Source organism: Eriocheir sinensis, chromosome 35 (genome assembly GCF_024679095.1).
Source record: "Eriocheir sinensis breed Jianghai 21 chromosome 35, ASM2467909v1, whole genome shotgun sequence".
Taxonomy (NCBI): domain Eukaryota; kingdom Metazoa; phylum Arthropoda; class Malacostraca; order Decapoda; family Varunidae; genus Eriocheir; species Eriocheir sinensis.
In genome coordinates, this window is record NC_066543.1 from 4,946,444 (window position 1) to 4,958,512 (window position 12,069).

Sequence of the window (12,069 nt, forward strand, 5' to 3'; positions counted from 1 at the left end):
CAAAGACAACTCTCTGAATAATTATAATCTATACAGTCATACCCCTTAACATCATTTTGACTTGTGTCAAATTTGACTTTATGCCACTTTTCAAGAGTAATATCTTATTTGTTGAACACCATCAGTCCAACTTTACATCATTCAGTAACATAGCCTACACCAGATGACTGAGACCAAGACTTGGCCAGGACCAGCACCATTTTGTAATAGATATATCAATTGTACCGCACATATATATTTACCATCCCTCAACGAGTTCAATTCTTCCGCTTGTCATTTACACTAGTTGTAAGGTGTTTGTCATTGTACAATATGATGGCAAACACCTTTGAACTAATGTAAACAACACGTGTAAGAATATAACTCATTGAGCCATAGTATATACATAAGTATGGTATATATATATATACATATATATATATATATATATATATATATATATATATATATATATATATATATATATATATATATATATATATATATATATATATATATATATATATATATATGATGTTATGGTGCTGATCAAGACAGAGGCTTGGTCTTGGTCATTGAGAGGTCAAGAGGTAAACAAGCAAGCAGTTTCTGGTGGTTTTAGTCATTTGAGTCATTATGTTTGGTTTATGTAAAAAACAGGCTTACATCACGGTTGGATCATAGGAAGGGTATGACTGTGTAAATAGATATATATGAAAAAAAATACCTTCACCATTTGGCAGCAAGTAATACATGTAGTTTATGTTGATCATGATTATTAGTGAATATGTTGCAAAGTGATATATGCACGAGGGTCTGCAGAGTAAGTGGACTATACAAATAATACACCTAACTGCTTGGCTGACAAGTACAAGGTATCATGCATCATTTGATCATTTATCCATGAATCTTTTCACCTCATTATCACAAGTGAGGTGCTGTAACCTCAGTAACCTTTGATGGGCCTTGCAGTTTCATAATGATAGGAGAGTGACTAACAACATTACAGTCTTATAGGGTGAAGGCACAAAAAGGGTGTGTTTCCACCAAGCGAATTGAATCGATTCAATTTATGAAGAATCAACACGATTCATGATTCGCCACACTAATTTCAATGTAATCATTTCCACCAAGCGAATCGAGTCAATTCAAATCATGACGATCCATGGTGATTCAGAACCACCATCAGTCATGGTGAGTCACCCGAGGAGTTAGCACCATGATAGTGGACATCCTGAATAGTTTAGTGCAAGAACGACATGCAATATATGATCCCAGTGGTCCTATGGCCTACGCCTACGCTGCCTCAGCCACAGCAACGCTGCTATATCAGCGACAGCGTATACATCCATTCTCGTGAAAGCCAGGCTTGGTAATGCCTTTTGAATGTTGATTCAGACTCAGTCAGTTGGAACTATGCTGATTCAAAATGAATCGAGTCAAATGATTCTGCATGAATTGAATAGATTCAATTCACTTGGTGGAAACGCACCCTAAGTCTGGGTAAATAATAACAATACAGTACACCTTTGTGTACATAATCCTATTTTACAGTAATATTTACAAGACTAGTGACTTTTCAATAGTGTTTCAAGGTAAACATGAAGTTATATAGTCTGGTATGCTTCATTTACTACAACAATACTATGACGAGCTTAGACAAGCATATGGTATGACCTATCTGCTATCACATGAAATATAAAGCCAAAGAACTCATCTAACAGTACAGAATTTTCAAGTAAATGTTATATACTTAATGAAACTTTCTAAAATGTACTCCAAATACCATGTGTGTGGGCATGCATTTGTGTGTGTGTGTGTGTGAGAGAGAGAGAGAGAGAGAGAGAGAGAGAGAGAGAGACCCATTTGCAAGGTCATGACAAAGCTGCATGATCTTTATTAATAGTAATTTAATACTATGTATTTGACCATAAGGCAACATAAACTTTCACACCGAACTGCTTACTAACTTTTGAATTAGAAGCCGAAATAAATTCTTAAATCAAACTTTATAAAATATCTGACAAATGAACAGTCAATTCCTTCCTGCTGTTTAATTAGTCTTCCACTGACCAGTTGCAAAGTTATTCAGCCATAGAAATGCCTCCATAGCCTATTCAATCCAGACACTAAAGTCATTTTTGAGGTATGTCTTAGTAGTCTGACTGCCCTGGGTCTTCATAGCCTTTAGGGCAATAAATGTACATGCCTTCCCTCATCATACAGAAATTGAGGGAATGTAACCCAATCCATGGACCCATCTTGTGACATCCTTGTGACTAAATAATACTTCTGCATCCTCGCGCTTTGAATACTCCCTAAACTTGTGTTGTCCCTGAATCCTCACCCTACTCAGTGGAGAAAATTGATTATGGTGATGATGACAATGATGATAATGGTAATATTGATGACAAGTGACATATACTGACCAAACTTCTCAAACCCAACCGCTCCATTCAAGGTTACAAAACATGTGCACTACACGTTAGATGCTGGTTATCAAGCCTTGAAAGAAATTATTATCTCGTGTTCCAGGAAAAGATTATTGCATCCAAAGGCAGCCACTACAGTTACTGGAGACAAGAAACAATAATTTACTTGTTCTGTCTTTGGCCACCTCATATAGCAAGTTGTGAGATGACAAACACTGCAACAAAGGGTAGCCATAAGCCCACACCTAACCTACTTGCCTCATTTCTGATCACTGTCTATAAGAATGTGTCTGATTTAATACCCCAGTTGCTTTATCTACAAAACAGTAACATACAGAACTTTATCATGTTGATCTAATACAACACATCTCCTTTGGAAAACACCATTAAATACAAGTTTCTTACTTTTATTTATTTATACATTTAATGCCTCCAAGTTTCACACAATCCATCCATACTTAGTCATAAAAAAAATATTACTATAAATATTTGAATTTAACAATCAAAACATCGGAGAATCAATTCTTTGAGGAATAAAGAATATAAAACACACCTATGCAACAGGACTTACAGTGACCCAAGATCAGGGATGTTAATGCCCATCTTCTCAACAATCTTCAATTGTGCTACAGCAGCATCTTTGAGGGAGAAAAGATGAGCCATTTCCATTTCTGTCTTGGCCAGGGGAATAGCTTTGTCAAATAATTCCACTCCTCTCTTCAAATTACCACTGAAAAAAAATAATGAGTTCAAATTAAGAAAGAGCCTGCAGACTACTCACAAGATTGTTATGTTTTCTTGAGCAAAATTCAACCAGCATAATTTTTCCTATACTAGACACAACATGCTTAAAATATATATATAAACTCTGAAACCAATATACAATGCATGTAAGCAATGTTTAAACTTACGTTTGCACTTCAATAGTAGCCAAGTTCTCGTATGCCAGCTCACACTTGTCATCAATCTCAAGGGCCTGCGTGATGTACGACCGAGCCTGAGCAAGGTCTCCCTTCCACTGTAGGATTAGTAGTGCACGGTGCACCAGTGTTGTGGGGTTATCAGGCTCCACCTCCAGGGCCTTCACATAGTAACCATCTGCTTGCTCGTGTTCACCTTGGTCACACAACACCTGTGCATGGAATATAATTAATATGGTGATAGGACATAAACCTAGAAGTATCTGCAAACTTTAGTTCACCCTGACTACACACTACCTGCACAAAGAATATAAAAATTAGGAAGTCATCTCACGTCGCAGATATGAGCTTAACCCATACAGTGTTTAGTACGTATATTTGGGTAGGCGGTGGCCGAAGTGATAGCGTACTGGACCCACATTCGCCGCGTGATGGACGACGCGGGTTCGAATCCTCACGCTACCACTCGGATTTTTCAGTCACCGCCGAGTGGCTTAAAACTACCTACATGCTGTCCTGAAGACCACCCATCAACCCGGACTCTAGAGGAAGCCGTCCAAGCGAATCAAGAACGAGTTCTGGGGGGCAGCATGAGCCAATGCAAGATGGCGCCACTATAAACACTCGCCTGCGCCAGAACGGGCTGGGCCGACCATCAGGCCCCACCTGGAAGAAGCCTTGGGCCGACCATCAGGCCCCACCGCGAAGATGAATATATAATATATATATATATATATATATATATATATATATATATATATATATATATATATATATATATATATATATATATATATATATATATATATATATATGTACCCCTTAGGGAAGTCTTTTGTACGCATATATACGCATGGTCTTTTGAGGGCTTATACGTCCTTTATTTTAGTTTGTGTGTGTAACATTGTTCATTGACGGTAGAGGAATAATTTGACAAGTCTTCGTATTTTTAAATAGATGTTAAAGGGCCTTTCTGGACATTTGTCCGCTTTCCAACAAAAATCATTATACAGTAATCCCTCATCTATCGCGGGGGTTAGGTTCCAGAACCCCCCGTGATAGGCGAAAATCCTTTTTTTATTATTTATATATATTTTAAGGCTTTATAAACCCTCCCCACACTCTTATAAATCTTTCCCACACTCCTATTGACCTTTCCCACACTCTTATAAACACTTTCTATGATGTTTCATTGTTGCGACGCAGTCCCAATAAATGATACTATAATTCTTGTTTCGACTTTCGACATTTGCTTCATAAATACGAACTTCGCGCAGGAATTAGTTTTGCGGAGTGGAAGAATGCTCAGAGAAAGGATAATCTGAGCGTAGCTCACTTTTTTTTATATCACAATTAGATAAATACGGAAGGGGAAAGGGAGGAGAGGGACAAAGTGAGTCATGAAAAAAATACCAATAGAGGATGTAAGAAGGGAGAACAAGGAAAAGCAATGGAGGAAACAGGGAGAGATAAAGAGGATGAAAACAAGGAGAAGGGTGTGGGGAGGGAGGGACAGTGGGGAGAGTCATGTCAGGTCCTGAGGGAGAGTCAGGTGAGGTACTGAGGGAGAGTCAGGTAAGGGCTAGTCAGGACATGACCTGACTCTCACTTCTGCCCCTCACTCCCCACACCCTTTCCATTTCACCTTCTGTGTGTGTGTGTGTGTGTGTTTACCTAGTTGTAAACACACACGGCCTGGTAGCTCAGGGGTAGAGCGTCTGGCTCACAACCAGAAGGACCGGGGTTCAATTCCCCGGCTGGGCGAAGATAAGTTGGGTTTATCTTCTTTCACGTGTAGCCCCTGTTCATCTAGCAGTGAGTAGGTATGCGACGTCAGGCAAGGAGTTGTGACCTCGTTGTCGCGGTGTGTTGTGTGTGAGTGGTCTCAGTCCTACCCAAAGATCGGTACTACTGGCTGTCTTGAGAGAGACCCGCAGCAGACCAAGAGGTGAATTACACACACACAACCACACACACACACACACAGAGGATGAAATGAGAAGGGAGTGGGGAGGGAGTGGCAGAAGAGAGTCAGGTCAGGGCTTTGGTTAGGACATGACCTGACTCACTTCTGCCCCTCCCTCCACACACCCTTCCCATTTCCCCTTCTGTGTGTGTGTGTGTGTGTGTGTGTTCATATAATCTAATGGGGAAGGAGAAAGGGAGGAAGAGTGATAGAGTGAGAGATAAGACTAAAGATAAGAGGGCGTGAGAAAGGAGGAAACAAGGGAAATGAGTGGAGGAAATGGGACGGGAAAGAAGAGAGAGGTAGGGAGGGTCAGGTAAAGGTGATGAAAGAGTGGGAGAGAAAGGGTGTAAGTGGGAGGGAAAGAGATTAAAAGAGAGGTAGGGAGGGTCAGGTAAAGGTGAGGAAAGAGGGGGAAAGGGTGTGAGTGGGAGGGATCCTTATGTATGGCAATGGGCAAAACTTTCAGCACATATAACGAGCTAAGTTTGCTATATGTGAAAAGCTTGGATCCCTCAGATATGTCATCCTCCTTCCAGAACTGGTTCATTAAAGTGAGGGTTCATTCATTCATTCATTTCAACGACGCTCCCACCAGGCAGAAGAGCTTCCAACTTTCTCCAGACACTCCCTCCTTGCCTGCTCAAAGTTTCTCAAAGATCTTTCCCCCCTCTCCCTAATGTACTCTTGCACCCTATCCCTCCATTTCACTGGAGGTCGTCCTCTAGCATTCCAAAATGCTCGTACACACTTTCATTACTCATTCCATCCATTCTACTCACACCACAAGTACTCCTCAAATAACTCATTTCCACTGCCTGCAGTGAGGGTTTACTGCATTATCTGAGCATCATTAGTTACTTCTGCCCCAGTTAGCATCTCTTCAATTTATCACAATCAGATACTTTGTAAAGTTGAGTTGCTCTATGAATTCTAATGAAAGGTCAAGTACTGATTGCCTTACCTGAGCATAAAGAACATAACATTCTACGCATTTTGGGAAATTCTTGATGGCTTCGTCGAACTTCTTCATCACCTCCTCCACTTTGGCCTTGTCTCCTAGCTGATAAGCATACCTGTTTGGGGATAAAACAAGTTAATAAGTGGAAGAAAAAAATGATCAAGGAAAAGCTAACGGCATGGTGTCATAACACTGTAATGTGGCCTTTCCGATGTCTCCTTCATCTTCAACAATGAATAACTGAAAAATAATGTAACTCAAAGATTTTTCTTAAGAATTTTCTCAAAAGTAAATGATTGCATTCAGTCCCTTCCAACCAGTAAAGTAGTTGCCAGCACACTAACCTGTAATCTGTGTAGCAACGTTGGACAAATGCTATTGGGAAGTTGGAATTGAGGTCCACTGCCTTCTTGAAGTCTGACATGGCTGCATCTACTCTGCCTATCAGCAAGTGGATCTAGAACATCAAACACATAATTAGTGTCTGACAACCTAACTTTCTGTCTCTGATTTGCAACAGTTTGGACCCACAAAAACTAAGTGTGGTGTCCTCATTGGATTTGTTAATACATGTAAAGAAAAGTAAGCAAGTAATATCATATATTATGCATATTACAATGTATAAAAGGGATTCACAGACACTATGCAAGATTGTGAACATAATAAGTACTTGACAGCAACTGTAGGATGTCTTGCTACTTGTTGTTGACTCAAAGCAGCAAAGCATGGATAATAGACAACTTCATGGCATGACAACTCACTAAGCCTCAAAAATCCATACTGACTACAAGGTTATGCATCAAGGAGGGAGTTATTGAACAGTCAAATTGCTGGCTAGGAGTCTCTATTCCTTTTGTGTGTATGTGTGTGTATCAAAGTAAGCCAAATACATACCTGTCCTCTGTGATGGAAAACATCAGAGTTAGTTGGGTCAAGAACAGCAGCTTTGTCAAAATCTCGCAGACTGTCATCTACCTTCTCATGCTGCATGTACAGTGAGCCACGCTTCACTAGGGCATTCACCTTCATCTATGGGGAAAAGTGTACATTATATTCAATCCTCACCTCATGTTTGTCAGTCAAGCAAGAATCCATGACATTCTCTGTTAGCAAACTAGAGATGGAAAAAATAAGAGCATTTAGAATGTGGAAGAATAAATGAATGAGTTATGAATATTGAGAGAAGCCTTTCCCTGATTTGTAAATGTGATTGTGGCTCATGACGACAATATTTAAAATAGTTATGACAATAACTATGATGATAATATGACACCAACAATTATGAGGACAATGATATTAGTGCCTTACTTTAAGTGGGCAGTTTTCTATATTAATGAGAGCAGTGAGGTCATCCATAGCCTTCTTGCTCTCTCCTCTGAGCTGGAAGAGTGTGGCACGCAGCAACAGCGATTCAACCTTATGAGGGGTGAGTGGGTTTGCCAATTCATTGCTGCAGCATTCAATGATTGAACCATAGTTACCCTCTTGAAGATGCTGTTTGGCTTTCAAGTAACCACTGAAAAATAAAATGGAAATTTTTTAAACAACTTCAACAAATTCTTTTACCAGCAGAATTCTGCTGATTTCTACATATGGAAGAATATTTATTATAATGTTATACACTACCATCTCGAGTTTCACGCTATCTGAGTTTCATGCTCGATCCTAAAATCTTATCATCCCGACTTTCGTGCATTATCGCCCCGAGTTTCCTGCTGCTTTGACTTGTACTTGTCACGTCTACCTACCGTTGGCATTACGCGCGATTCCTTAAGGTGGTGTCACATTGTCCGTTTTCCTCCAACCATTGGGGCTACTGGAAACTGCGGTTGCCCTTGCGCTCAACTGGGAGCGAGATGTCAGTTGTCCATACAAATGGAAAACGGTTGGGGGTACAAGCAACCGCGCAGCTGTTATGTAAACAAATAGACGACAGCAGTGGCTGAGGAGCGAGGAGCAGAGGAAAATGGCCAACCAAAAGAAAACTCGTAAAGCAGACTGGCAGAGCTGCTTTGTTTACTATTTAATCAATACAGGGCGACTGCTTTGTTTACATTGTGAATAAGGACAACCGACCTTGGCCAGGTGTGATGCACACCTGGAAAAGCAGGAGTTGCCGGTCGTCCCTATCGCCAACGCGGCTGGAGGACAAAGGCCCAGTGTGACACCAGCAGCTTAAAGATGCGGTCACACAAGCTAGTTTCTTTGGAATTTCCCACCGAAATTATCTCCCGACAAATTTTTGCCTAGAATTTATCTTTAAGTTTAGTCACACAGAGGACTGTTGCATTTTGAGATAACAAGGGAGTAAAGTGGGGAAAAAGTCAGCTTCTCCATGGGCCGGAACAAATAAGTGCTTTTTCGGTGTTTTCAATACTTCGAGTTTCGCGATCTGCGAGTTTAGCGCTATACCTGCATAACGAAGCAAGCGCGAAACTCGGGAGGGTACTGTATATAAAAGTTCATATGGTATCTGGTACATACTTGTTGGTGGCAGTCTTCCCAGGAGGATTTTCAGTTTCATCCACATCACCCTCCTTTTCTTTGTCAACAGAATTAAAGATTGGGTCCTCAGCAAATGACTCAAAGAAGGTCTTGATGAAGTGGTTGGAGGGCATGATTGGGTCCCGTTTCTCCATGGCTTCTTTGGCATGCATACGGCCTGTGAAAGTGCCACAATATATAGATAGTGAAATAAAAAAACATATAATGGATCTGACTAGCAGTTACACAGCAGTATTAATGAGACATCCCACTTTGCAAGTAATGGTAATGATAATTACCATTTTTGTGTGCGACAGCTTCATAATAAAGCTTTCAGAGGGCACAGGACAAGAAAATGTGTACAGTTTATGAAATTCACTAGGATACAAAGAAATCACAAAATATGTATGCCATTTGCATGACTACAAATAAATAGTGTAGAATCCATTTTGTTATTTTGTAAGTTCTAATTATTATTTGATCTGCTTTCACCTATTTTCTGTTGGAAACAGGTTTAAAATATGTTGAGCTACAATATATTTTTGCCTAGCTACTTCTTAACATACTTTCATGACATACCTAGCTCTTTGAGGACCCTGTCTACATTGACTAATGTTGCCTGGTTCTGGAATGACTCAATGATGCACACAGCAGTCAGGTCCTCCAGGGCTTGCTCCAGGTCTTTGAGGACCTCACAGGCCTTAGCTCTTCTCTGTAGGGCCTTCACATACCGTTCATTAAGCTCTAAGGCGGCTGTACAGTCCCGAAGGACACACTCCCAGTTTTTCTGTGAATTGTACAAAGCTCTCGTAAGTGCAAACCATTCATAACAAAAAGCTTTAACTAAAAGTATGATATGATCATTGTGTTTTCTTGCACAATACAAGTTTTCTTCCCTGATAGCTGACTGACCATTGCTGCTTATACATATCATAAAATCATTGTGTAATTACAATATGATTGCCAGTAACTACTAGTCTTGTATGGATGAATATATACAAACATAATACAATACTAAGGAAACCCTGCCAATAAAATAACAAAAAAAAAGGTCATTTGCTGGTTCTCAAATATATTTAAAATATAATATGATCAGTCAACAGGCTTAATACCCTGTGCCATAAATTTTGAGAGGGTTGCAGGAGAGTGCTATTTTTCTTGCTACAAAGTCCAAGTACCTACCACTGGGCTAGGACTCAAAATTTGAACTTGTTTGCACCCCAGACCCCAAGTCCAATAATTGGTACTGTAGGTTCTACATTGCATCTACACAAGACAAAGTTTACCTGTTGTTCGTATGCAGCTGCCCTGTTCTGGTAGAAGGTGGACAGATCCACCTTCTCCTTTTGGGGACATGCCTCAATGGCATCGTCGTAGCACTTTATTGCTTCTTTGTACTTGCCACCCTTGAAGTATTTGTTCCCCTTATTCTTGTAGCTTTGTGCTCTTTGAAGTGGAGTCTGCAGAGTATGAAAGATAACATGAATTAACATCATACTTACTCTAAATACATTGTATCAAGTACAAGGAGTCTGACTTTTTTTTTCTAAGTATTTCAGTTGAAGTGAAGGGAGTTAAGGAATAAATTTCCTTCTGTTAAGACTTGCCTGACAGTAAACCTGACTTTGCCAGTTGGCTATGAGTTACATCCATTTAGCCGACAAATAAGTGCTGCAACCTGACTGAAGTACCAGTCTGCTTTTCTTCATGATTAATTTATCCACAGGGGAAATTTGGCATAGGACAGTTTACCTATAGGGAGGAATTGTAGTCCAGTATAATATTCATCCCTCTGGACTAAGATTCTCCCTTTCCTGTCTATTTTAATGAAACAAATCAAAACCACAAGGCTAAGTACATAGGTAGTTAGACTAGATCAGCAAGTCACTTAAGCATTGTTATAGTTGGACAAGAATTGATGCTGTCTGTTAGTAATGGGTGGGCAGTCAGTGATGACAGACCGGTAGAGATCGCACTGCACAAATTTTATTAGTACGAGTTGGTGAGTAAGTGATGGTTAAATGGAATATAAAGCTCAAAACAACATATAATATTATTAATTATCAATTGAAGAGGTGCTTAAGGGTTCTGTTGGCTTCCAAGAGTTCATAACTAAGCAGCAATAGGTTACCATCCATTAAGTCAAGGTGGGGTAATAGGTTACTATTTTAGCATCAATGGGCTATTGATTTCTTGGTAATGAAATCTTGCCGCATATGCTTCACTTTCCAGCTATATACATGTTGTGCTTTCTTTAGTTGGGGTTTAATTTTGAATGTGCAGTTGCAATATGGCTTCTTCCTTGAATTTAGGAAGCCCAATAGGTGAGCAGACCAGAGTAAGATGGGTGCAATTTTGAATATTTACTGAAGTGAGGGAGACATACTTAAGATTTACAAAATGTTGATTAAATTCAATTTGTCCATCTTGCTCTGAGAAATGACAGCATAGTCATGAGAGGACACAGCCTTAAGCTCCAGACCCTGATTTAGGACCTAAAAGAGAGAAAACTTACCCATACGAGTAGTTCGCTCCCTACCCTCTTTATAATAAGGTAAACAATGGAACACTGAAACATTCCTTTTTCACCCGTCAATTTCACAGGTAATGATGACTGATGACTCCTTAAAAAAAGAAAAGAAAAAAAAAAAAAGAAAACCTGGGTGTCAGTGCCAAGTAGCACTGCATTTAAGAAGAAGTTTAATCATAATCATTGACCACCTCAAATACAGTTGAAGCAAATATAGGTGTGGCAGAAATGGACACTCAATTTGGTTACAACATCCCGTAAATGCCTTACTCATCAAGTGGACTTTTCCTTATTTCCATGCTCTTGGTTTAATGTTTATGGTAGTCTTTTAAAAACCAATTCATAAACCGACAACCTTTTCGTAAAACTTTATCACCTGTGCAGCTAAGGTGGACGTCTTGTGATCTGCATAATTTTTTTTTCAAAGCAGCTAAAATAGGCCAGTTATAATCTTATTGGCACAGTGTAGACCCACCTCACCAGAGCCAGCCTAACCTATGCACCAAGTGGAAACTCGTCCACAACTGTATAATGATTTTGCCGCATGACTGTACAACTCGGTGACAGCCTTCATGCCTCCAAATAAGTTGGTCCCCTTCTCTATTTCTTTGACACGTGATCATTCCCGGTTGTGGCATGGCTATGCTGATATCGGTAGGGCACGGGGCAGCATGGGCAAGGCTGCACCACTCAGCATGATGCCTCGGTCACGTGCATTGACAGCCCTGCCGCTGCTCGGCAACTGTTGCATAAGGCTGTTCTCTCATGCCTGCCCTTGGTGGCCACACACACCTGGC

General features: G+C 40.1%; 1 protein-coding gene across 1 annotated transcript in view; it reads right to left on the bottom strand.

The window, feature by feature from the left end:
• Positions 1-1,785: 1,785 nt before the first annotated feature.
• Positions 1,786-12,069, bottom strand: part of LOC127007308 (mitochondrial import receptor subunit TOM70-like) — a 10,665-nt gene continuing 381 nt past the window's right edge. The window contains exons 2-10 of the mRNA XM_050878110.1: positions 10,029-10,202; positions 9,322-9,529; positions 8,743-8,920; positions 7,567-7,774; positions 7,153-7,287; positions 6,603-6,715; positions 6,262-6,373; positions 3,323-3,543; positions 1,786-3,141 (exon numbers count right to left, since the gene is read on the bottom strand). Coding sequence (XP_050734067.1) covers positions 2,979-3,141; positions 3,323-3,543; positions 6,262-6,373; positions 6,603-6,715; positions 7,153-7,287; positions 7,567-7,774; positions 8,743-8,920; positions 9,322-9,529; positions 10,029-10,202 — 1,512 coding nt within the window. The 3' untranslated portion in view covers positions 1,786-2,978. The remainder of the gene's footprint in view (positions 3,142-3,322; positions 3,544-6,261; positions 6,374-6,602; positions 6,716-7,152; positions 7,288-7,566; positions 7,775-8,742; positions 8,921-9,321; positions 9,530-10,028; positions 10,203-12,069) is intronic.